Source organism: Rhinatrema bivittatum, chromosome 6, assembly GCF_901001135.1.
Source record: "Rhinatrema bivittatum chromosome 6, aRhiBiv1.1, whole genome shotgun sequence".
Classification (NCBI taxonomy): domain Eukaryota; kingdom Metazoa; phylum Chordata; class Amphibia; order Gymnophiona; family Rhinatrematidae; genus Rhinatrema; species Rhinatrema bivittatum.
This window is the reverse complement of record NC_042620.1, coordinates 257,666,493-257,693,674: the sequence shown is the minus strand read 5'-3', so window position 1 is coordinate 257,693,674 and position 27,182 is coordinate 257,666,493. Positions and strand designations below refer to the sequence as shown.

General features: G+C 45.4%; 1 protein-coding gene across 5 annotated transcripts in view; it reads left to right on the top strand.

The window, feature by feature from the left end:
- The window catches only part of HSD3B7 (hydroxy-delta-5-steroid dehydrogenase, 3 beta- and steroid delta-isomerase 7), a 138,907-nt gene that overhangs the window by 98,112 nt on the left and 13,613 nt on the right, over positions 1-27,182 (top strand). For all 5 annotated transcript variants that reach the window (XM_029606900.1, XM_029606897.1, XM_029606899.1 and 2 more), the window contains 2 exons: positions 7,644-7,799; positions 9,725-9,833. In XM_029606900.1, the coding sequence (XP_029462760.1) occupies positions 7,644-7,799; positions 9,725-9,833 (265 nt within the window). The remainder of the gene's footprint in view (positions 1-7,643; positions 7,800-9,724; positions 9,834-27,182) is intronic.

Below are 27,182 nucleotides of genomic sequence, written 5' to 3'. Positions count from 1 at the left end.
TTCTTATGTTCTTTATGCTGCATTCTGGCCAGCCTTGGGGTCCATTACAAACTGCATGCTGATGGCATACAGTTCCTTTTCCCCCTTAAAGAAACATGGGCACAGACAGAATCATTTCTTCTTTCCTGTCTTACAACTATTCAAGGATGACTCAATCAAAATAAACTAGCCCTCAACATCTCAGAAACTGAAATTATCATCTTATCACGTTTCGCAATCACAAATACTCCGACTAATTTTCAGTTTGATAATCAGACCATTACTCTCTCGCAGAATGCCCATAATCTTGGAGTCATCATTGATCCTGCCATTTCCATGCGTGACCATATCAGAATGGTCATTCAATCCTCCTCTTACAAATTAAGATTTCTTCGCTATCTCAAACCATTCCTTGACCCCATTGATTTTTGCTCTGTTTTAAAATCACTTTTATTTTCTAGTACTCACTACTGTAATTCTCTCCTGATTGGCCTCCCAGCATTCGTTCACTACAAATTATACAGAATTCCGCAGCCAGGCTCCATACAAGAATCCCAACTCGTAATCTCATCACTCCTGTACTCGAATCCCTCCTTGGGCTGCCAGTATCATACACCCTTTTCATAATATTCACTCTCTCTGGAGCTGATCTGTAGTAAAAATCCATGCTCCTGCTACATCATTAAGATCTTCCAGTCAAACCCTCCTTGATGTTCCTTCCTCACAAATAGCCCATCTTGACGAAACAAGAGACTTGCGTTTTGTTCAGCAGGCCCCCTTCCCTGTAATACCTTACCGAAAGAACTGAGGTGCCTCCAGGAAAGACATTTTTTTTTAAAAATGCCCTAAAAACACATCTATTCAAAAAAGCATTCTTGAACCAGGCGAGGAACACGCAGTCTCCCTGGCCTCTTCCACCCTCAGTGTCATCCAGTGTCCGATACGCTGTTAGCAAAGCCATACTAATTTGTATTGTATTTTCTAACAAATTTTAAGTTTTATTGTAATTCTGATTTATTGTAATTCTGATTTTATGAATGTTTCATTGTACCCTGCCCTGAACGTAGGAAGGGCGGGTAACAAATGTTTTAAAATAAATAAATAAAATGACAGGCAGAGGTTTCGGGGGGGGGGGGGGGGAAATACTGAGTTTAGTTGAAATATTTTGTTATACCACCTTTCCATAAAATAATTAAAGCAGATTACATGTTAAAAGTAAACAGATATTCAGAGATTGAGATGTTTTCTGGGCTGAGAGGAGGGAGGCATTGTTGGCTGTAGTTTGGGTCTAGGATCAGCAGTATCTGGCGAGGACAGTGGTAGAAGTGGGGGTTAAGCAGTGTTAGAGAGTGGTCATGTTTTATTTTTCCAGTGTTGCTCTGCAGAGTCTGTTATTTTGGGGTTTCCATTTCAGTTTTTGTCTGTACATTTTTATTTCTAATTTGTGGTCCCTTATGCAATTTGTAAGAGTCTGCCTGCGTTCTGCATGTGTGACACATGTAAGGGATTCTGCTGCTCTGTAGTTTCTGTGTATTGATCTCCAGCAGATCGTCTGTTTTTCCAATAGGAGGTGCTCCCGCTCTTTGTTTCACCACCTCTACAGATCTTCTTGCTCATTGTTTGGTGGAGTGTCCAGTTGCTGTTGCACGGAGTGGACCCTTGGGGCGAGGCGAGGTTCCCCTGCAGGTCCTCGTCGTCAGCAGGCGGTGCAGGTGATGTGGAGACCCAACAGGACCTTCACCAATACCGGCCCTCGTTCCCCGCAGGTTGAGCCCATGGTTACCGGGGCCGGCTGGACTTAGGCGCGCAGGTTTCCAATCAACGAATCCAAGGGCGTCGTCAGATAAGTGGGATCCCGAGGGCAGGCAGAAGATCAGGGCAGGTGGCGAACAGACAAATCCAGAAGGAGGGCAGAGCTCAGGGCAGGCGGCAAAGAGAGCAGAGGAGGCAGGCCGAAGGTCAGGGGCAGGCAGTCCGAAGTCAGAGGAATGAACCAGGGTCAAGCCAGAGAATCAGTCCGAGGGATGGGAACACAGAAACGGAAACAGGAACCGGAGCACAGAGGCAGGGTCACGGAGCCAGGAACAAGCAGGAATGCCGAGGCAGTATCAGGAACACCGAGGCAGGGTCAGGAACGCAGAGCAACTCACCATTCAAAGAGCTCGACCTGTTGCTGAGGCAAGGATTGAGCATCAGAAGCTGCCTTAAATAGTGTTTAGAGCCGAGATCAATATCCGGGGCGGCGGGAACCTTTCCCGCCGCGGCCCCTTAAAATCTAGCTGAGAGCGGCAGAGGCTGGCAGTGTAGTGGCGGCAGGGTCGGCCCTCCACCGTGCTGGAAGGAAGCGAAGGTGGTGGCTTGTTGAAGCTGCATGGAGGCCCGGACTAGCTCTGGGGATGAGTGTGTCCGGCCGTGAGGCTCTGCGGCCGACCACCGCAACAGTTACAGTCCCAGGGAAAGTTGGCAATGCAAAGGGGGGCAAGATGGGCAGCCACCTTTTGATAAATCATAGTGGAGGAGAGAGGGAGTCACTGGGGCCTGCTGGAGACATTATCAATTGACAGTGCAGGCCACATGTGTCATCATGTGGGAGTCGGAAATCAGGCTGGCTTAATACATGGCCATTGCTTTTCAGCAGCAGATGTGGAGGTCAGCTGGGAGAAATTCACTGTTGCTTTGGCCCAGGAGGGGAGAGGGAGCAGCCCAACTCAGCTAACCCAGTCTGCCTAGTTACTGTCCCAACTAGGCCAGCCCAGCCGGGTCAGTTAGCCCAGCCAATTGCTAGTCCAACCAGACCAGCTAGCCCAGCGAAGACAGATAGCCTGTTTGGGGGGAGAGAGAGAGAGAGCTAGCCCATCCAGAAAGAAAGAAAGAGTCACCAACCAAAAAGAAGAGGCATCATCAGACAGAGAGAGCCAGTCAGCCATCCCATCCAGAGAGAAGGCAGCCAGTAAGTTCATCCATTTAGCCCAAAAGATAGAGAGCGTGAGAGGGACTCAGCCAGCCTACTAGAGGAAGGAGAGATCACACGAGAGAGCCCGGCCAGCCAGCCAATTTGTCCTACAAGAAACAGAAGCAGAGCCCCAGGGCCCAGTCAGATAGCCCAGTAGGTGAGGAGGGGGAGACATGTGCTGAAAATCGCTGCTCCCTTGGCAGCTCTGATATTTCTCATGGGGGTACATAGGAAACAGGAAGTGATGAGGCTGCTAAGTGTCTGAATATTTGCAGCAACAAGGGGTTAGAGGAAGGTGGCCGCCCTCCCAGCAGCACTGCCAGACAATGGTGCACAGAATGACACAGTTTCCCCACTTCTGTTTCCTTCCTCACCTCTCGTATACTGGCCTGGTGGTTTGTTACCAACTCCTGAGTCACCCTGGCACGTGTGAGTCTGAGGAAGAAAGGAAGGCGGAGGGGTGGATTTCTCCTCTTCAGACGGATGATCTCTTCCCCGTCTTCCCAAAACACAGTCAAAAATAATCCTGGAAACAAACAAATCCCAGGGCTGGTCCACAAAGTTTATGTGGAAGGAAGAAATAACGCGATGCAGGGGAAATTTGCCCGAGATAACCCTCAGATGGCAACAGTCAGTTTATGAGAGGAAAAATCCGGATCCCACCTGCTGCCGCAGCTGAGGCTCAGGCAGAGGCTGGAAAGTGCCGGGCTTGCTGCCATGTCCAGCCCCTGCGTCCCACTTTCTGCTGCAGCCTCCTGTGGCGTTTTGCAGCCTCATTTGCTAGAGGTCTCCTCCTGTATTTTCAGCCTCCTTCCTCCCCCGTGTGCGGCTGGAATCTCCCTCGGCGTTCTGAGCTCCTGCATTCTGCCTCCGGCTGGCGTAATCCTCGGGGCTCCACCAGCATTTTCACACCCAGTGTGCTGCGTTTCGCCAATTCCTTCTTCCCACGGCCCCCCTGTCCTAGCTTGTATTCCTTTTCCCCCCTTCTTCTCACCTCTCCCACAGTCATCCCATTCCTTTCTCACTCCTTCCCTTCCTTGTCCTGTCCCTTTCCTACCTCTCATCCCTTCCTTCTCTTACTGCCTCAGTCCCTCTCCTTTACTCGTTAGCTTCCTTCCCTCATCCCATCCTAAAATCATGAGAGGTCTAGAACGGGTAGATGGGAATCGGTTATTTACTCTTTCGGATAGTAGAAAGACTAGGGGGCACTCCATGAAGTTAGCATGGGGCACATTTAAAACTAATCGGAGAAAGTTCTTTTTCACTCAACGCACAATTAAACTCTGGAATTTGTTGCCAGAGGATGTGGTTAGTGCAGTTAGTATAGCTGTGTTTAAAAAAGGATTGGATAAGTTCTTGCAGGAGAAGTCCATTACCTGCTATTAATTAAGTTGACTTAGAGAATAGCCACTGCTATTACTAGCAACGGTTACATGGAATAGACTTAGTGTTTGGGTACTTGCCAGGTTCTTATGGCCTGGATTGGCCTCTGTTGGAAATAGGATGCTGGGTTTGATGGACCCTTGGTCTGACCCAGTATGGCATGATCTTATGTTCTTCCTCTTCCCTCCTCACTCCTTCCATATATCTCATCCCTCATCATGCCCCTCGTTCAATCCATTTCCTTTCACTCCTTTCCCTCTCCATTTCTCTTTTCACCCCTTCATCTTCCCTTCTCTATTTTTCTCACCTTTCCCTTATCCCATCTCTCTCCTTCTCATATTCCTTCATTGCATCACTTTCCTTAAGTCTTTCATCCTGCTCCCCACATCCCCACCGTTATTACTTTCTCCCAAACCCTAGAAACCAAATTACATTTCCTATTTTTTTTTTTAACTTCAAATCTTGTCAAAGAGATGTTACCCTGTCTAAATATCTTCTTTGAGATTATCCAACAAAAACATCTTGTGGACATGGTTATTATATAATGTAAAATAATTAACAAAAATCCTTGAGGAAAAACTGCAAACTTGCAGATTTTGTATTCATAAGTCTCTGTTTGAAGTGCTTTCAAAAAGCCAACAGGGAATGGTATCAGAATAATTAGTGCTTCCAATCTCATGGGCTCTTGCCCTTACAGGGCTACAACCCTTCTCTTGTATGAGCACTATCTGATCACGTCACTTAGCACTTCCCAAATGGTGTTTTTTTTATTTTTTTATTATTATCTCTATTTAACCCTGTTTTAATGTGCAAAAAACCTCCCGTTAAAAATTACCCATTTAAAACACACACCTCACCTTACCATTAAAGTCATATACTAACTTTTCTCTTATAATGTAGTCACTTATCTTATTATTATATGTAAACTTATTTCTTCACGTTAACAACGCCCAGGTTTCTTACGTGATGGGAGATTGGAATTGATGGGGGGGAGGGTATTTGGGTGGGGGAGTTAGGGTTGTGTTGGGGTGAGATAATCATGAATTCAGTTTTTGCAGAGTTGAGGGCAAGATTGAGGCTGGTGAGGAGGTTGTCTATGGCGGTGAGTGCAGTTTCCCAGGTTTTGATTGCATTGTGTATGGAGTCTGTTATGGGGATGATGATTTGTACATCATCTGTGTAGATGAAATGAGAAGCAGAGACTACATGCTGCACGTCGGTGCGCGAGTGGTTCGATGCACTGCTGATAATTAATGGTTGCATGTTGGAAGATTTTGCACAAATGAATGCTTTTTGGCAGCTGTGAAGTGTTGAAGCCCCTGAGGCAGCGGCTGTGTGAGCCGCGAAACTCGGCCAGAGTCGGGCAAGTTTTTAATATACGTCTCTGTTTAAATAAACATCGAAAAAGTTCCAGGCATCTATTCTTTTGTTTCTCCTTATAACTATGAATGTCACTTTGTAAACCATTGTCATCTATACATGGAACAAAGAACATAAGAACATAAGAAATTGCCATGCTGGGTCAGACCAAGGGTCCATCATGCCCAGCATCCTGTTTCCAACAGAGGCCAAACCAGGCCACAAGAACCTGGCAATTACACAAACACTAAGAAGATCCCATGCAACTGATGCAATTAATAGCAGTGGCTATTCCCTAAGTAAACTTGATTAATAGCCGTTAATGGACTTCTCCTCCAAGAACTTATCCAAACCTTTTTTAAACCCAGCTTCACTAACTGCACATTTAAAACTAATCGGAGGAAATTCTTTTTTACTCAACGCACAATTAAACTCTGGAATTTGTTGCCAGAGGATGTGGTTAGTGCAGTTAGTATAGCGGTGTTTAAAAAAGGATTGGATAAGTTCTTGGAGGAGAAATCCATTACCTGCTATTAAGTTCACTTAGAGAATAGCCACCGCCATTAGCAATGGTGACATGGAATAGACAGTTTTGGGTACTTGCCAGGTTCTTATGGCCTGGATTGGCCACTGTTCTTATATAGGCATCATAGTGAATAATACATTGAAATTGTTGGCTTAGTGTGCTGCAGCAGTCAAAAAAGCAAACAATCGGGCCAATACAGTGAACTGCGCGGGAGAGCCAGCCCTCCGAGGCGAGTGCCCACTCTCCCGATGCGCACTCAGGCCCCTCTCCTGGGTGTGTGATTTTGTATTCAAATTAGGGCCTGCACTAATAAGGAGGTGCTAGGGACACTAGCCTGTCCCTAGCACCTCCTTATTGGCAGAAACGGCGGCTGTCAGCGGGTTTGACAGCCGACGCTTAATTTTACTGGCGTCGGTTGTTGAACCTGCTGACAGCCAAAGGTTCAGAAAACGGACGCCGGCAAAATTGAGCGTCCGTTTTCCAACCCGCGGGGCAGATTTTTTTTTTTCCAGAAGATTTTTTTATTTTTTATTTTTGGGGCCTATGACTTAATATCGCTATGATATTGAGTCGGAAGGTGTACAGAAAAGCAGTTTTTTCTGTTTTTATGTACACTTACCCGGTGCCTTCAATGGTTAATGCCTGCCTTTGGGCAGGGGTTAATTTCTGAACGTAAAATGTGTGGCTTCAAAAAAGATATAGTTGCACTGGAGAAGGTACAGAGAAGGGCGACCAAAATGATAAGGGGAATGGAACAGCTTCCCTATGAGGAAAGACTAAAGAGGTTAGGACTTTTCAGCTTGGAGAAGAGATGGCCGAGTGGGGATATGATAGAGGTGTTTAAAATCATGAGAGGACTAGAATGGGTAAGTGTGAATTGGTTATTTTCTCTTTCAGATAATAGAAGGGCTAGGGAGTATGCCATGAAGTTAGCAAGTAGCATATTTAAAACAAATTGGAGAAAATTCTTTTTCACTCAACGCGCCATTAGGCGCTGGATTTCATTGCCGGAGGATGTGGTTAGGGAAGTTATGGGTGGAAAAAGGTTTAGATGAGTTTCTGGAGCAGAAGTCCTTAAACCTTCAATCAAGTTGACTTAGGCAATAGCCACTGTTACCACTGGCAGTAGTGTGGGATTTATTTAATGTTTGGGTACTTGCCAGGTACCTGTGACTTTGCTTGGCCACTGTTGGAAACAGGACGCTGGGCTTGATGGATGCTTGGTCTGACCCAGTGTGGCAACTTATGTTCTTATGTGGGACTGTTGTGATTTATCCAAAGACATTGACTTACATGAACATTCAAGACTACCCTGGTCCCTGCTTTGGGTGCCCTTCTTTAGAAAGGTATCTTGCCACAGCAAAACAAGATGATGAAGGGATTCAGTTTCTTGCCCACCCCTCTGTTTTGTATATAAATGTTGAAATTGATTTTATCTTTCAGAGAAAGTGAAAGTGACACTGATCCAGGGGAATATCGCTAGTGTGGACGATGTGCATGATGCCGTGGAGGGTGTGGACGTGGTGATCCACACTGCCAGCCTTGTAGATGTCTGGGGTAAAGTGCATCCCGACAAAATCACAGAAGTCAATGTCCATGGTAAGAAGATAAGGGAGAGAGCCTTTGTTTTACAGTGGTCATATCTGTGTTCGAGAAGGCTCAATGTAGCTCCTGTTGGGCGCTCCTGCGTATAGTGTGTGGAGGTGAGAACTGCAGCTGAGAATGGAACATGACTCCTGCTGGCCAAACTCTGCCTTTAGTTTTCAGAACTCAGAACAGCAGTTGGAAAGAGTTTGTTATGATCTGGCTCTGTTTTTGGAGGGCAGGTTTATGCAGTCTTGGTTTTATCTCATTGTACGCATGAAGTACCAGCTCAGCCTGTCTTGCAAAATGGAGCCAGGTCGTTACCCAAAGAAAGGCCAGCACGGCTCCTACTTGCCAGCCCGCTGATCCTGGTGACCCGAGGTTAGAACTGAGGCTTACATCCCTGGAACTCCGTGTGTAGCTCCTCTTCCCTCCTTACAGCGGATAATTTCTGACACATGTTAGGACACACGATCAGAGTGCACATTATGAGCCAGATTGAACAGCTGTATTCTTCAGCATCATGACTCACCCCGTGCTGAAAATCTGTCAAATTGAGCTGCTCCACCCTTTCCCTCCTGTTTCACTTCGTGCTAGTTTCACGTTCTCATAAAAATTCCTTCCTCTGGCATTCCTAGTATTTTTTTTTTTTATTATTTGTTTACTGGAAAAAAAAAAAAAGATGTAATACAATAAGGGTTAAATTTTTAAAGGGCCATGTGGGCGTCCACGTGCGCCCGGTTCCCGGCGCTGATTTTCTAACATGCATGCATCACCGCGCACATATTATAAAATCCAATACCCGCATGCACATGTGCACCCAGTTCCCCTCCGCACGCGCAAGGGGGGATGGGGTTACTTTGTTTAAAAGCATGCGGCGACGCATTCGGGCCTTCCCCAGTTCCCTCCCAGTCCGCTCCAATTAAGGAGTGGACTGGGAGGGAACTTCCCTAACCCCCTACCTATCCTTCCTTTCTTTTCCCCTCTCCTCTCCTCTCCTCCCTGACCCCTAAACCCTACCTCCCTATCCAAATTAATTTTGTTTCAGAACTTAACCTGCTCAATGGAGCAACAGTAAGGTCCGTGCGCCGGCCGGCTGCCGAAGCGTGCTTCACCGGGACAGTGCCTTTGACCCCTGCCCTGCCCCTGACCCACCCCTTTTCAAAAACCCAGCTCTTCCACGCATACGGTTTTGAAAATGGGCTCGGCCCGGCTGTGTGCGTATCTCCCAGCATTTGCGCGTGCCGGGAATTTAAAATTCCCCCTTTAGAGCTTTTTTTGTACAAATCTACACTACAGCATGTAGAACATTTTGTATGTACAAACTCTTAGCTCCTCCACCCTGTAGTAAGTAGAAACACGCTTCTTAATATCCATGCATTTTGCGAAACAAAAAACTGGCTTTGTCCAAAACCTCTGTTATTCAGTTATTCCCCCATGAAGTAAGGAAAAGATGCGTAAACACTGCACTCCTTTCCAGCTGGCATAGAGACCAAATGAATAACACACTGTTCCCTTTTCCCCATACTAAAAGTAAGTAAATCCCTCCTTATTCAAGTTCTCTTAAGGAGATGCATTATCATCATTATCATTGCTGTTTATTCAAGCTCTGCCCCTAGGGCCTCTGACTCAACATCTTGTGCAGACTAGGATGATGGCAGATGAAATTGTCCATTGTGAAGGAAGGGAAATTGTGCTATCCCTCCCCAATGGCAGTGTCTACCCCTCCTTCAGGGCTGAGGCTGGTGTGTGCACCTGCTCTCTGACTCATTGCCTCTGGTCCTGCATAGTACTGGTAGGAAGTGCAGTGTGTGCGCTGTAGGATGAAGTAGACACTTCAGGTCAAGGCGTACCTCAATAAAGGGGGTTGGGAGGGGCTTTGCCTTTCTGTTTGCAGCTGATTTATCTTTCCCTCCCCTCCCCATACGGCTTTTCTGCAGGCACAGAGAACGTGATTCAGGCGTGCATAGAGCAGGGTACTCAGTACCTGGTGTATACAAGCAGCATGGAGGTGGTGGGGCCAAATGTGAAAGGAGACCCCTTCTACAGGTAAGGAAGCTCCATTGCTCCCTAACGTTCAGACAGATCTGGGCACTGGAACTGTGGAGGGGGATAGGAAAGTTGCAGCTAACCTGAGTTAGTTTGGATGACTCATTGTGGAACATTTTACTTAACAGTATTCTCTAAAACTGACAGCCCGCTCAAACACACCTCCACAGCCAGGGGCAGCTCAAGGCAATCTGCTGCCTAAGGCCAGGGATGAGATGGTGGTGTGTCCTCCCAAGGTATGGTGCAGGTTAAATCAGGGAGAAGGGGGGGGGTCCTCCCTTGGAGTCTGGGCCTTTTGGTGATTTGAAATGCTGGGGAAAGGGCGAGGCAGGGGTGTGGTTCCCAAAGGTATGACAGATAGTGATATTTCTAGGAAGCTGGCACACTCCCAGGAATCCTGCCATCTGTCTCCCACTCTTCCCCGGCATCTGCCCCCCCTAGGGAAGCGGGTGAGTGGTGAGGCCTGCAGGTGACACACTCTCTCCAAGTTGGTGCAAGAGTATTAGACCTAGGCAAATCTTACAGCTTTGTTTCCCTCACCCCACCTGGCTCTTCCCGTATACAATTTAAAAAAAAGTATGCATTTATAAGAAGAATGCACATGAAAATGAGCATTAAAGTGCAGTCTTCTGAGGTAAAAATATCACATCAACATGTACGTTATATTTAAATGCACTGCTGTGGTGCCAGTCAGAAAACCCTGCAAAAAAAGACGCATGGAACCCATATGGTATTAGGACTGTTGTATACACTCACAAAGTTTAAGAAATAAATCTAAAATATGTTAAATAATTACTGGACAATGATACTAGGCACCGACTCTACTTAAGATATGTATCTGATGTCAAGTTTCTGTGCCCCAAAAAACATAATCATTGGTCACTCTCGAGTTTTTATTTACTTTTTTTTTAAACTTTTCATTTTAAAATGTTGCAATTAAAAAGCACTTATCTGAATTGGTAAATGAATGTGTCTCCCAAAATTACTGCTTGACAGTCAGTCAAAACTAAGCCTCGAGTGCCGACATTGAATCAGTATTTCAAAATGATGATTTCTGCATCGGGGCAAGCTGGATATTCTTAATGTTCCTTAAAGTTTCGTTGCTAGGGCTAGCAACACTCTCTTATAATAGTAGCATTACTTCCACAACTGACTTCATTCACTAAAAGTGCCCAAAATTGCCCATAATCCTAAAAATAAACCACTGTGTTGTAGTGACTTCATGCTTAAACTGTTTACAAAACGGCACAGCTTTGCACTAGACTTTAGAAGTGTAAACAGGCCCAGAATATTATAATAAACTCAATATATCACGAGCACTGACAATCTGGTAAAACTGAAGTCAAACTGCTGCTGCTGAAGAAATAAAAGCAACCCAGAATTTCATTTATTTCCTAGTTTTTCTTATATGAGAGGTATCAACATTAAAGAAAGAGTTGTAAAGGCAGCGTTATCTACATCCACAAGGACCGATCGTATCCATCTAGGTCACAGTGCATGTGGGCACTGTGATTTGTGCTTTAACACCATTGAAGGTTTACAGTGGCATCATCCTTCCACTGGATACACAGTATCTTGAAGACATTATACCGACTGCACTTTTAAGGCAATAATTTACTGTATGCATTGCAATGCCCATGTTCTTTAATCTACATAGGTTGCACTGCTCAAAACGCAAGTTAGGTTCATAGAGCATCACAGTTATCTCACTACAAAGAAAATTCAATACCTATAGTATTATCATCTTCATCGTCCTTTTTTTATATCGTGCTTTTTCAGCCAGAGAGTTTAAAGCATGTTACATCAGGTATTAATAACATTGGGCGCAGGGGGATTGGATTATAATGAGTGCATAGTAGATATGGCATAGAGTGGAAGTAAGAAAGCACTCTACTTAATATAGTACAAGAATTTAGGGGGTAGATATATTGGTTGCGTTAGTAAAGTGAAGGTCGATATAAATTCCGATTTTATAGAATAGTTCTGTACAAAGTCTGGTAGAGTTCAGGTCATTGTCTGGTGCTGAATACATTCTTAAATAGTACAACATTGATGCAAAGCCATAATGTTACACAACTCAAGAGGACCATTTTGGAATAAGTATGTTTCTTAATAAACAGGAACATTTTTAGATCTTCACATGAAACAGTGCATCACCTCATAGTTTAAATGAAAAAATAGATTGGTACACTCTTCAAAAAATATTTCCATCTGTTTTAATATGTTTTTTTGCGTTTACATGTCAATTCAATGATTGACAGCTCAAGTTCCCGCCATTTGTCTTCTTTAAAATGGAGGCACTTGGTTATCACGGCTCCCGGTGTGGAGCTAGGAGCAGTGTAAGTAACTCTCTGCTAACAACGCAGCTTTGTAGAGGATGAAGCTAAGCCATTTCAGACGGCGGCATTATAAGCTTATTCACATTTTTTTTAAGGATTGCCAACAGTAAGTGTTTTGAACCCTTTATATTGAAATAAAAGATCTTCATAACCCATGGGTTGTTTGTTTTGTTTTTTTTTTAATTTCGGTTTGATATGGGGGAGTCTCCGCTCTAATAAAGTCAAATCAGATTTCCCCAAGTTCATGAATTCCAGGTCCACCTCGCTTAACTCCACAAGGTCCTGGTCTATAATGTTGCAGAAGGATTTCATGCTTGAGGCCATCTGTCCATGTTTCCCAAGATGGATATAGTCATGCCCACTTAGTAGTGAGCCATGGGCAGGAGCCGCCTGGTGCTCCTGGCTTTCAGCTCTCCATTGAAACTGATCCCTCCGAAGTGAGATCATACTTGCTGCTCCTCCTCCATGTTTGTTGGCCTACACGACATCATATACTTTGTGTATGGCTGCCCTTTGCAGGCAATGTCTCTTTACTTTCCTTCAAGGAAAAGTTCCCCAGACACACAAACTCCTTAGTGTGTTCGCTGTAGGCACTGCGAGTATCCTTTCCTGTAACTCCTGCTTCAGGTCTGGGTCCTGGATGTGCATGACTCTCTCACCTTAGCTGGGATGTACCATGTCCAGTTTAGAAATAATGGGTCTTGCAATCTTGCCCATCTCAGAGATGAACACTGGAATTTTATTTTTTTTAATAAGCAACTCAACTTTTGTGCTTTGCCTACTTTGATCTGTGCTAGAGTGGAATTTCTTCCTGCCCTTTTTCCTTTCCCACTCTCCATCTGAGATGACTAGGCTTCTATATCACCAAGCATTCAGGATCCCTCTGCCCAGGGTGGCATGATGCGCCAAAGTGAAGTTCCCCAGCGAGGGGACCCTACCATAAAGAGCCTGAGACTCTCATGGCATGGCTATCTGGTTTCTCTTCCCGAATCTGGCTCCCAAGAAGGAAGAGCACCTGTTTGCACAGGCTTGGGAGCGTCTTTTCATGGGCATTGAGTGAGAAGTTCAGCAACGAGGGGGAGGAGCAGGCAGGGCCAATCTAAAAATTCTTTTTGTTTTCCCCTGTGCGCCCCTAAGTTACAAATCTATATAAATGCTGGTGTTTACCAAATCCACTGGGTTAGCTTTATCTCAGCCAGTTCTTTTTTTTAATCTCTTCTCCTAACCCTGGGTGGAATTAGTGCCACAGGGTTTGCTCAGTCTATCCCATGTCACCCTAATACTGGTGAAACAGGGCTGCATAGGAAGGGGCTGGACCTGTTCTTTGCCTTAGTTGTAGGAGATTTCTCTCTGCAATATGTATCTGGTCTGAGTCCAAAAATATTTGTTTGAATGCGCTGAGAAATATGTCCAAGGTTAATAGTGAGTTGTAGTTTTGTTCCATCAGGATGGTGGCCCAATACAGGGCATCTCCTGTGAGAAGGATTAGTGCCTAGTACATGTCCGTGGCCCCTTCATAAAAGTACCCTGGGTACAGCTTACAGTGCAAGTCACATTGAGGAAGGGAAGCCCTGCTCCCACCCCCCTGCCTCCATCAAACCGTTCTGGGCTTCAGGGTAGGTTGGGCAGCCTCTAGATGCTGACATCTCTGTGACAGAATTTCTCTTGCTTGTGCCAGGGCCTGCTGTGTCTCCGCAGCAGTCCCTGGATCTGTTGCTGCAGTTGCACTAGTATAACCATTGCCAGGGACCACGTATGGGCCAAAAGAGATCCTTAAGACAGCATAATCTCAGTTGAAATCCAAGGCACAAAGAAGACTTTTTAAAGTCGGGTTATTCTGGTAGAATTTCAATGCGCAAAGTCCCCTTTTAATATATATATTTATTTATTTTATTTAAAGTCTTTTCTATACCGTCGCTAAGTTTTATATACCATCGCAACGGTTTACATGTAGGCACATAAGTAAGTTTGGAGTAAGCGTACTGAGGTACATTCTAACCGGTGCCATTAAGTTTCGGTTACATTAAATCATAAAAATACGTACAAATGTTTAGTGATGTAGGTTCTGGCCAGGTGTACCTAGTAGGTACTTTTACAGGTCAAAAAAAATCACATTTACTGTGTTATATTATTACATTCATTGTGTACTCAATATGTTAAAATATTGTAATGATTTTACATATACTACAGAGGAACTCAGCAATATATAATGCTCAAAAATGTTTATTATATACATACAAATACCCAATATGTTTAACACACTTTCTTCACAAGTCCCGCTATGTGTGCTTATAATCTCCCTAACATTAAAACAATATCATCCATACCTTACCCTCCATTCATCATCTATACAACTCATTCATACCAGTCCACCCAACCATATCACTCAAACCAGCTAAAATTGCTAACAATGTCATACGCTTGCATAATTACACATAAATGTTCACATGTCATTGATATACATCTTACTTAAACAGCCAACATCAGTACATATGTCAAACAGTCTAAACCCATATAAACGTGTAACATATGATCAATCTACATCTATGCGCATTTTTAAATTATTTTAATAAATGCAAAATTAAATTAATTAAATTTGGATGATATTGTTTTAATGTTAGGGAGATTATAAGCACACATAGCGGGACTTGTGAAAAAAGTGTGTTAAACATATTGGGGCAGACTTTTGTTCGTGCACTAGGCGCGAACAAAAGTACGCTGGATTTTATAAGATACGCGCGTAGCTTATAAAATCCGGGGTCGGCGCGCGCAAGGGAGTGCACATTTGTGCAACCTGCGCGCGCCGAGCCCAGCGCAGCCTGCCTGTTCCCTCCGAGGCCGCTCCGATTTCGGAGCGGCCTCGGAGGGAACAGGCCCCCGGACACGCCCCCTCCCTCCCCCTTTCGAAAGCCCCGGGACTTACACGCGTTCCGGGGCTTTATGCGCGCCGGCGGCCTATGCAAAATAGGCGTGCCGGCGCACGAGGGCCCCGCGCGCGTAAATCCGGAAGGATTTACACGCGCGGGCCTTTTAAAATCCGCCCCATTGGGTATTTATATGTATATAATAAAAATGTTTGAGCATTATATATTGCTGAGTTCCTCTGTAGTATATGTATAATCTGTATCGTGAACAGAGGTAGTGCACGTGTGCTTTGTACCTGTTGAAAATATTGTAATGCACATTTATGAGAATAGTGCTGTGTGCCGGTGCTCTTCTGTTTATTCCAGTGTATTTTCTATTCTCCGGTCTCTTTATAAAAAGCTTGTTTAAAAAGCCATGTCTTTAGACTTCTCTTGAATGTTTTGGGGTCTCTCTGTAATCTGATCTCCAAAGGCATTGTGTTCCAGAGTGTGGGTCCTGCTAAAGACAATGCCCTCTCTCTTACCTGTGTTAGTCTCGCTGTCTTGACTGAGGGAATGGTTAAGAGAGCTTTGTTTGCTGAACAAAGGTTCCTGTGTGGTACGTGTACCCATAGTGCTGTGTTTAGCCAGTCAGCTTTTTCATCATGAACTAGTTTATGTATGGTGCATAGTGCTTTGTATTTTATTCTTTGTTCTATGGGTAGCCAGTGAAGTTCGTCCAGCATTTGTTATATGGTCTCTTCTTCTTTTTCCAGTTAGTAATCTCGCTGCTGTGTTTTGTAGAATTTGAAGTGGTCTTATTGTTGTATTTGGGAGTCCTAGAAAAAGTGCATTACAGTAATCGGTACCGGCGAAACCTAGTGCCTGAAGCACTGTTCTGAAATCTGCAAGAGTTAGTAATGGTTTAAGTTTTGAGGATCATGAGTTTAGCATATCCTTCTTTTACTTTTAGCGATATGTGATGTTTTAGATTAATTTCGGGGTCCATTATTATTCCTAGGTTCCTTACTTTTTTCGCTAGTTCTATTTTCTGGTTATTTTTGAGTATAATTGGGGTTTGAATGATTTTGATATTTTTTCTTTCTAAGTGTAGAAATTATGTTTCTTCAATATTGATCACTAGTTCCATTTGGTTTAGTAGTTGTTTTATGATGTCTAGGTATATGTTAGCTAGGTTTAATGTTTTTTCTATTGAGTCGTCGATTGGTAGAATTAATTGAATATCAACTGCGTAGATGTAAAGTATGATTCCTAATCCTGCTAGTAGATGGCATAATGGAAGCATGTATATGTTAAAAAGGGTTGCGGACAAGGCTGATCCCTGCGGTACACCTGTTTCAAGATTGAATTTGTCTGATAGTGTGTTGTTGATCTGAACTTGAAAGAACCTGTTTTTTAGAAATGAGCAGAACCAGTTTATTGTTTCGTTGTGTGTCCAATCTCTTCTAGTCTTTTTAGTAGAATTTTATGGTTTACTGTGTCAAAGGCTGCTGATAAGTCTAACATTATTAGAATGTATTGTTTTCCACTATCAAAACCTCTTAGGATGTTGTCTGTAAGTGAGAGGAGTAGTGTTTCGGTACTGTAGAGTTTGTGAAATCCATGTTGTGATGGATATAGTAAGTTATTGTTATCAATGTGTTCTGCTAGTTGTTTCTATACTGTTTTTTCTATTAATTTGGCTAATAAGGGTAGATTTGAGACTGGACGTCCATACATAAAGTCCAAGCAAAGTTCACTCCTGGTAAAATGCAAAACCAGGTTTCAGGAACTGACTTGCAAACCAGAATAACTTCCCCACTATAATCTTTTCCTGGGTGCCTTTCCTCCTCTCCCCATAGTCTGTTTATCATTGCTCCTTCTTGGGTGTTCTTCCTCCTTTTCTTGCCCCATAGTCCCTTCCTTCATGAGTGATTTCCTCCTCCCATGGTTGTTACTCAAGTGCTCTCCCATCTGCCTATGCCTGGATTCTCTCCCACCCATGATCCCTGCATACTTTCCCTCCTACCCTACTCCACACCCTGCCCTGCATGTGCTCCCTTCTGCTTTTTCTCCCATGGTTCCTTTCTGGGTGCTGTGAGTGCTCTCCACTCTTCCTTCTATCCATCTTTAGCCCCTCACACATCATCTTATTTGGCTGGCTCAAGGAGAATAACTGGAAGCTATGAGCACAAATAACCTGGGCAATAAAATTCCAGAGCATGAAGCCTTAATGGTGGAGGTGGACTTGGATATTGTTACTATTATGGAAACATGATTCAGTGAGTCTCATGAATGGGTTACAGCCATACCTGGCCAAAACCTGTTCAGAAAGGATAGAGATACCAGAAATGGGGGAGGAGTAGCTCTTTATGTCAGAAACAATATCGAGCAACTGAAATGTGTGGGGAAAGGAAGAAGTGCTGTAGGTTGTCTTAAAAAGAGATGATGGCACTTCCATTTATACTGGTGTGGTCTACAGGCTTCCAACTTAGTTAGAAGAACTGGATAGAGGTCTGGCTGAAGACATGCAGAAGGTGGGAAGGAAGGGAGAAGTGCTGCTCTTTGAAGATTTTAATCTACCAGATGTGGATTGGAGTATCTGCAGAATCTGCAAACAGAGAGATTGTGGATTCCCTTCCAAGTGGCTGTGTTCAGACAAATGGTGATGGAACCCAGGAGAGGAGGAGCGCTACTGGATCTGGTGCTCACAAATGCAGACAGCATCTCAGATATCTGGGTAGGTGCCCACCTGGGCCTCAGTAATCATCAGACAATATGGTTGGATATAGCAGCCAAGAGAGGGAAGTCACATGAAAATTCTGGATTTCAAAAACACACACTTTGGTAAAATGGCAACATACTTTGAGGAGGAGTTAGAAGGCTGGGAGAAGATGGGTGAAGTGGAACAACAGTGGGCCCATTTAAAAGGAGTTAGGCAAGCAACATGTGTATGTGGGAAAAAAAGGAAATAAAAGGAAAGCGATGTGGTTCTCCAAGGTGGTGGCTGGGAAAATAAGGGCAAAAATATTGTCATTCAAAAAGTACAAAGAAACTCAAAAGGAGGAACACAGAGAAGAATATCTGGTGAAGCTCAAGGAAACGAGGAAAGAAATTGGGGTTGTGAAGACTTGCGTGGAGGAAAAGATCACCAAAAAGTTGAAGTACGGGAACAAACTATTTTTCAGGAACAAGGTGTGGTGAAAGACAAAGAAATATAAGAAATATTTTTAAAAGTGCTTCAGTTCAGTTTTCACTAAGGAAGGCATTGGAGAAAGGACCATTGCTGGCTAGCAAGAGTTCAAATGACAGTGGGCTAGACACATTCCCATTTACAGAAGAGAAAACCGAAAGTGGACAAGGCCACGGGGCCTGATGAGATACATTCTAGGATACTTAGGGAGCTCCAAGAAGTGCTGGCAGGGCCTCTGAAGTACCTGCTGAACAGATCCTCGGAGGCGGGGGGCTGGAAAAGGGCAGTTGTGGTTCCGCTTCAGAAAAGCGGTAGCAGGGAGGAGGCTGGAAACCACAGACTCCGGTATTTCTAAAAGAAAAGGGAGGGAGATTTTCAGGTGGTGGAGGATTCACTCAATGCACAATAAAGCTCTGGAATTTGTTGCCAGAGGATGTGGTTAGTGCAGTTAGTGTAGCTGGGTTCAAAAAAGGTTTACATAAGTTCTTGGAGGAGAAGTCCATTAACGGCTATTAATCAAGTTTACTTAGGGAATAGCCACTGCTATTAATTGCATCAGTAGCATGGGATCTTCATAGTGTTTGGGTAATCACCAGATTCTTGTGGCCTGGTTTGGCCTCTGTTGGAAACAGGATCCTGAGCTTGATGGACCCTTGGTCTGACCCAGCATGGCAATTTCTTATGTTCTTAAGGTGTCAGTCAGGTTCTCATGCCAGAAGTTATATTTAAAGGTGATGATTCAGAGGAACTGAAATGCATCTCTGTTAACCTGGAAGATGTAATAGGGCAAACTGACAAACTAAAGAGCAGCAAATCATCTGGACCAGATGGTATACATCCCAGAGTGCTAAAAGAACTGAGAAATGAAATTGCAAACCTACTTATTAGTAATTTGTAAACTATCATTAAAATCAACTTCGGTACCTGAAGGTTGGAGGATGATCAACCTAATGCCAATTTTTAAAAAGGGTTCTGGGATGATCCAGGCTATGGGTTTATAACTGAGCAGTGGTCTGGCTGCTGTAAAAATAAGGATAATCTGAAAGTCTTCTGGGTAGAGAATGGTTACTTCATGTTTGAAATACCCCTCAGGGTTTGCTTTGGGGCACTAAGTTAACTTTATGGGCTAAATGTTTAAAAGGATTTACATACTTATAACCCAATTTTATGTGCATAAATGAGCTTTTAAAAGTTGTCCAAGGGTTTGCGCATGTAAAGTGATTCTGTGCATACTTTTACATGCAATGACTAGAGGTATTCTTGTGGGCAGAGTTAGGGTGGGAAAGGATTTATGTGTATACTTTCAATTTGGATATGTGTGTGTTCATATGCTATGCTGTATTCCATGTGTACACACTGCTTTTCAAAGTGGATGTATACATATAAGCTTGCTTTGAAAATTCGGGCTAAAGTCACACAGGGGTGGATTTTAAAAGGGTTACGTGTGTAACCACGAAAACCCGCTCCTGCGCGCACCGAGCCTATTATGCATAGGCCCGGCGACGCGCACAAGCCCAGGGATGCGCGCATGTCCTGGGGCTTGAAAAAAGGGGCAGGGAATGGGTGGGGCGGTCCGGAGGCGGGGCTGGAGCCTCCAGGCACAGCAGCCATTTGCTGCTGTGCCTGGGATTGCGGGCCGGTCGTTGGCTGGCGCTCGCAACCTATGCCTGCCCGGAGGCAGGTGCAACTTATAAGGTAAAGGTAAGGGGAGGGTTTTAGGTAGGGCTGGGGGCCGGGTTAGGTAGGGGAAGGGAGGGGAAGGTGGGGAGGGGCGGGAGGGAATGGAGGAAGGCTGCGCGGCTTGGCGCGTGCAAGTTGCACAATTGTGCATCCCCTTGCATGCGCCGACCCTGGATTTTATAACATGCGTGCGGCTATATTTGTTGTTTTCTCTATATTTGGATTTTTTGTTTTCTTTTTGTTCCACTCCACTGTTTGTTACTTATATCTATGTGTTATAGCATTTAAAAATGTATAAATGTATTAAAAATATTAAGACCTGAAGCACATGGCGATAAAGTGATTTGTCCTATAACCACTTACTGAGAATAAGTGGCAGAGTTGCAATTAGAACTGAGCTACAGGAAGATAAAGTAATAATTATAGATATGTCTATATATCTGTAGATATATGCATATATTATATAGAAAGATATATTGTGATGGGCGTAATCTTCATTTCTCTACTTACTCATAAACCCTAAATCATGAGATCTGAAGGAGTTCTAGAAGGATTGGAGCATGGCTAAGGTGCTTATAAATCAGATTCTCTTTGTACTTCACTCAGTTTGGGTGACTCTGAGATAATAATAGGGTAAGGAAGAGGAAGAGTGGGTGGGGGACCCAGGGGCATGTCGGCATGACAGGCTCTGTAAGAATGTATGTAAAAAAAAATAAAAAATGAACTGACTACGAGAAGAATCAGAATAACAAAATATGCTTTCACTTAGTCTGAATCAAAAACAAGAATATACTCAGAGCTTTGCTATTTTCAGTCACATTTTTTTAAACACAGTTTTCCTTTTCTTGAGTCTTATTTATGGCAGTGGTTCATTGCTGAGGTTTCTTACAGTAATAAGGGAGTCCCAGGCTGATGCTGTCTCTGGCTGGCAGGACTCCAGCTGGGGCTGCCCCAGATGTTTCTGCTCAGGGTGCAGGGGCCTCTATCTCGCCCATAGAGGGTTTCCCTTGGAATCTACCGTGACTCAGCCTCAGCAGTTCCCTTTCTGTCTCTTGCAAAGGCTCACCATGGCAACTTCTCAAAGCAAACAGAAAAACGATGCATTGGTTGCCGAAAATAAAAGCAGTTTGCATGGCATGTAAAAGAGAACCTATTCCTTTCCGCTGTATGGAACTGGTGTGTGAAAGAGAACAGCATTTGTGCAGGGTGCAAAAGCTCGAAATAGGATAGGGGTAGGATTGTGGTGGAATTTTACTGACACTTCTTTCTACCCCCACTTCTGCTCCAGAAAGATGAGGAGGAAGAAGGGGTCTGTGGCAAGCTTTCTGAGACCAGAGCCATCAGAAGGGGTGGGTGAGGTTGGGTGCACAGGGACCCCAATGCGCACCGTGCTGCTTCTGTGCTGTAAGTACAGTAAGCTTCCGATTAGTTGCTCCTCCACCAGGGTCACATTGTTGGCGGTGATGTTCCTTCTCCAGGACTATTTAGCCTGCTGATAGTTCTTCCTGGGTTTCCACTCCTCCTTTGCCTCCATCGTGTCACAGCAGACCAGCCATCAATGCAGAGATGATTTAATCATTAGGCGGTCACCTAGAGCACCAAAATTTGAAGGGGGTGGCACTGCGGCAGACAAACAAACAATAACTGTGAGGGTGAACAGCGTTGTGAGGCCGCTACCCACTCAGTCCCTCGATGGGCTGGCAGGGCTGATGAATAAAACTGAGCTGCTGGCATCCTGCTTCCATTCCTCCCACCCACTCTCTCTTTTAATACAGCTTTGCGTGTGCCAAAGAAAGCAATCTTCAGCTGCTACTGTCTCTTCCATCCAGGGCTGGTGCTAGCTTTTTTGCTGCCCTGTGTGAACAATTACTGTGCTGCCCTCCCGCCCCCTGTTCATTCATTCTGTGTCCCTGGCCCACCAAAAAAAAAACCAAACAAAAAACCACCCAGCCTCCTTCAGTGATGCAAATTTTAAAAACTGACACCACCCTCCCCCCCCCCCCCCCCCCCCCCCCCCCCGAACTAATGGCTGGTGCAAGGGTATTAGCGAACCTTATAGCCTTGCATAACGTGCCCTCCCCCCACCCCATGTCACACACACAGTTAAGAGTTATGCATTTATATTTTACATGAAAATTATCAAAGTACAGTATTATGAGGTAAAAATATCACTTATATTATATTTACATGCACTGCTGTGACGCCAACCAGAAATCCATGCAAAAAATACATTTGGAACTCATATGGTATTAGGCCTATTGTGATGAGTGTGGGCTTGAGCCTCTGAAAGCCCGAATACACTAATACACTTCCTATTAGGAGAATGCCTCATCTCAGTCTCACATGCTGAACATAAGCAGACCCTCGCCAAATACAGAATAGAGCAACAATAAAGTAGAAATACAAACGCGCAGACAAAAACTGAACTGGAAACCGCAAGAAGCCAGACTTTCTATGCAGTGCAACAATGAAAAAATAGAACAATCTCAATTCCTCCAATATCAAACAATAAAATCAAGAAATAAAATAAATACATAATCATAATGCTAAAAACATCCTAATAATAATATTTCAAAAAAGCTGATGAATAAAAGATCAAATAATTAAAAACTTATATACTAATTTTTTTAAATGTCCCAAACACTAATAAAATATTTCAAAACAGCAGACACAGGGCCAGCTTTTAAAAACTACGTGCGGGCGTAGATTTGTGCGCGCAACCCGGGCGCATAAATCTACGCCCGATTTTATTAACATGCGCGCGCAGCCACACGCATGTTATAAAATCCAGGGTCGGCGCGCGCAAGGGGGTGCACAATTGTGCAACTTGTGTGCGCCAAGCCACGCAGCCTTCCTCCGTTCCCTCCGACCCCCCACCTTCCCCTCCTGTCGGCTACCTAACCCGCCCCCCAGCCCTACCTAAATCCCCTCCTTACCTTTAATTTTTAAGTTGCGCCTGCCTCCGGGCAGGCGTAGGTTGCGTGCGCAGGCGCCGGCCGGCCTGCGATCCCGGGCACAGCGGCAAATGGCCGCTGTGCCTGGAGGCTCCAGCCCCACCCCGGTCCGCCCACTCCCTGCCCATTTTTTCAAGCCCCGGGACATACGCGCATCCCAGGGCTTCCGCGCGTCGCCGAGCCTATGCAAAATAGGCTCGGCGCGTGCAGGAGGCTTTTAAAAGGATACGCGCATATCCCTTTTAAAATCCACCCCACAGCAAATAACACCTAAAAAATAAAACTAAAAAGTATTTTAAAAATTCACGCTCGCCATACCTGGGAACTTTTGATTTCCAGTCACCCTGGGATTGCTGTGGAGTAGTGAGAGTGGGATGCACAAACTTTCTTCTCTCTTTCTTACATGCACACACACATACAAGTTCATACACACATATGCTCCCTCTCAGACAAACCCACAGGTGCCTCCATCTCTTCTTTGGTTGGGATCTACCAGCAGCATAAGGCCATCATTTTCATTTCAGCTGCTGGCAGGTTGGAATCCACCCGCAGCCCCGATTCTTTCTCTCTCTCTCTTTCTCTCTATCTCTCTCTTAAAAATGCACACACATGCACGCTCCCATTTACATCCACCCAAATCCCAAGCAGACTCCCATTCTCACACAAACCCACCCACCAATTCCAGGCAGGCTCCCATTCTCTCACACATACCCACTCATATCAGGCAGCCTCCCATTCTCACACACACACGCAGACCAGGCAGTCTCCCATTCACACACACACACATGCAAACCAGGCAATCTCCCATTCACACAAATACACACAAACACACTCATTCCAGGCAGCCTCCCATTCACTCACACACACACACACACACTCACACACACACACACACAAACACTTACGGCAGGCAACCTCCCATTCGCATACACACACACCCACTCACTCCAGGCAGCCTCCCATTCACACACAAGACACACCTGATTTCAGGCATCCTCCATTTTCACACTCACACACACACATGCAGGCCAGTCAGCCTCCTGTTCACACACGCAGACCAGGCAGCCTCCCATTCTCACACACACACACACACACACACACACTCTTTCCAGGCAGACTCCCATTCACACACACACACACTCATTCCAGGCAGTCTCCCATTCACACACACCCATACTCATTCCAGGCAGCCTCCCATTCACACACACACATACTCATTCCAGGCAGCCTCCCATTCACACACACACACACATTCTAGTCAGCCTCCCATTCACACACCCAGGTAGCCTCCCATACACACACACACACACACACACACACATTCCAGGCAGCCTCCAATTCTTACACTCACACAGACAGACACACAATCATTCCAGGCAGCGTCCAATTCACACACATACACTCAATCCAGGCACACACACATTCATTTCAGGCAGCCTCCCATTTACACTCACACACACACACACACATTTATTCAAGGCACCCTCCCATTCACACTCACACACACACACACTTATTTCAGGCAGCCTCCCATTCACACACACACACATTCCAAGCAACCTCCCATTCACACACACACACATTTCAGGCAGCCTCCCATTCATGCACACACAAACACACACTCATTCCAGGAAATCTCCCATTCACACACACACACACACACACACACACACTCATTCCAGGCAGCCTCCCATTCACACAAACACACACACATTCCAAGCAGTATCCCATTCACACACACACACATACTCATTCCAGGAAGTTTCCCATGCACACACACACACAGTCATTTCAGACAGCCTCCTATTCACACACACACACACACATACATTTCTAACCTGCTCCTTATGCTACCTGTGTCTCTCCTTTTCCTTCCTTGCAGATCTAAACCATGCCAGTGGGAGGAGGAGCAATGACCCTAGAGACAAACTGTTAGCTCCACTGTCTGGCCAGGTTAGAGAAGGTGGAAGAAGGTGAAGGAAAGAGGGCTGGGAGAGATAGGCTGGTCTTGAGAGGAGCAACTTTCAAGGTTCCTGGGATGAAAGGTACTTCAGGGATTAGGGGAGCATAAGCACATGGGGACGGGAAAGAGTGAGGATGTAGGGATTACTTTCGGGAGGAAAGGTTAGAAATGGTGGTCCTGCTCTCCAGTTGGCCAGGCCATGGATGGAGAGAGGGAAGGAAGGAAGGATGCAGTACTTGTATAAATGGGCCCAAGCTGCTGCATCTGGAGGCGCTGATGGAAGGGGGAAAAGAGATGGAAGTAGGTCCAGCGCCACCGGGTATGCGAACCGTGCAATTGCACAGGGCGGCATACCCGGTGGGGCAGCATCAGGAGCAGGGAGAGGACCGTGCGGTTGGTGGATCCAAGTCCACCAGCAGCGGAAGAAGCAGAGGCTCATGGTGCTGTCGGTGGATCCAATCTCAATGGTAGTAGAAGAAGCAAAGGCCCATAGTGTCACCGGTGGACCTGATACCACAGGTGGCGAAAGAAGGAGATTCGTGGTGCCTTCGGTGGACCCGATCCCACCGGCAACAGAAGGAGGAGGCCACAGCGAAGAGGAACCCGTCAGGCAGCTCCTCCTCAGGTGCTGGCCCCGCAGTATTCAACACTCGTGTTGCTAGAACTTCCTGTATTCTCATGAGATGAGAATACAGGAAGTTCTAGCACACAAGTGTTGAATTACCTTGGGGCCAGCACATGAAGAGGAGCAACAGAATGGCTTTTCTCCACAAAGATGGAATAGGCTGGCAGCAGCAGCAGAGGAAGAATGACCCAATGGACCCTGACTGCGTGATCTGCATGTGTGTGTGAGTGAATGAGAGGCTGCCTGTCATGAGTGTGTGTGTAAATGGGAGACTGCCTGGAATGAGCGAGTGTATGGGTGTGATTGGGAGAGTGGGTATTTGGCCAGGCAAGAAGGAGGAGAGCAGACACTCAGGAATTGGATGGAGGTGGAATGGAGATTTGGGGAAAGTGTTGGGAGAAAGGAGTAGAGGCTCATGGACTGGGGAGAAGAGAAAGGACTCGGTCAGGCATGGATTGGTGGGAGTGGAACAGCAGGGACTTGGAGAGGGAACACTAAATGAGAGCAATGAAGGGGGTGTGAGCGTGAAGTGAGAGTGCTGGGGTTGTCAGATGGGGTGTAAGAAACAGAGGGTGGGGATGGCTGGCAGGCGAGAGGGCTGGTGAAGGAGTTAGGGGCAATGGGAAGCCTGGGGCGGAGGTGAGAGTGGGAGTTGGAAAGCTGTTAAGCAGGCAAGAGATGAAAAGAGGGAGATCAAGGGCAATAAAGGTAAAAGACAGGTGGAGGAATGTGGGAATCAGATTGAAGATGGGGATGGTGCAAGATGATAAAAGATGTGGTAAGGTGGCAAGAATGAAGAAGGAAAGAAATTGTGACGGGAGAGCTTGGGATGGGATGAGAGGGAAACAGATAGGGAATGGTTGGGAGAAGTGAGAGAAGATGCACAGTCAGAGTGGGGATTATTTGAGTGGTGAGGTTTAAGAGAACTAGAAAGAAGGCAACAAAAAACGTTGGGGGGGGGGGGGGGGGGGAGGACAAGGGGGTCGGTTGGAGACCTGATGAGGGAAACAACCCAGTGAGGGAAGAGTTTGGGAAGTGAAGGATTTGGATAAGGAGCAGTAGTGTAGCCAGTAGTGTAGTGTAGTAGGGCTCTAGGCATGAGGAATGAGCCTGCTAGTTATTCTCTTATTAATAAACCTTTCTTTCCCCACAGCAGTCTCTCTCATATCATGGGGAGAGGTGGCTGTGGAGAGAGAGAGAGGCTGCTGAGGTTGAGGAGAGGCACCCATCCCCCACACCTCACCCTTTCCCAAGAAATCTCTCAGACTTTTCCCTTTCATCCCCAGCAGTCTGGCTATGTAAGCTGTACTGAGAGGGGTTGCCTCTCAGATGTTTTTGTACAGCGCTGCTACAGAAGTGCTCATTGGTGGTGGTAGTAGTAGTAGTATTAGTAGTAATATTCTTTCAAATCCACCTCCCCCCAGCAGTCTCTCAAGTGTCAACCCCTGTCCCCCGCGGTCTCTATCTCAGATCCCCTCCCTTCTGGCTTCTCTCTTAAATGAACACACTTCAGTGTCTCCTCCTAGAGATGTTACTTGCTATTAATAGGCCCAGGTCTTGGACCAAGAGGGCACCTGCCATTATCTTGTTAACCGCTAAATCAGTCGTGAGAATGATCCTGTAAAAATGTATAGTTGGTAACTGGACATCATGCTTTTAAATATAAAGCGTTAAACGGATATTAAAATTATGGTGTTGCCTCCAGTCACAGCAAAAGACGCTCGCTCCACTGCCAGGCACATTGTGAAGTAA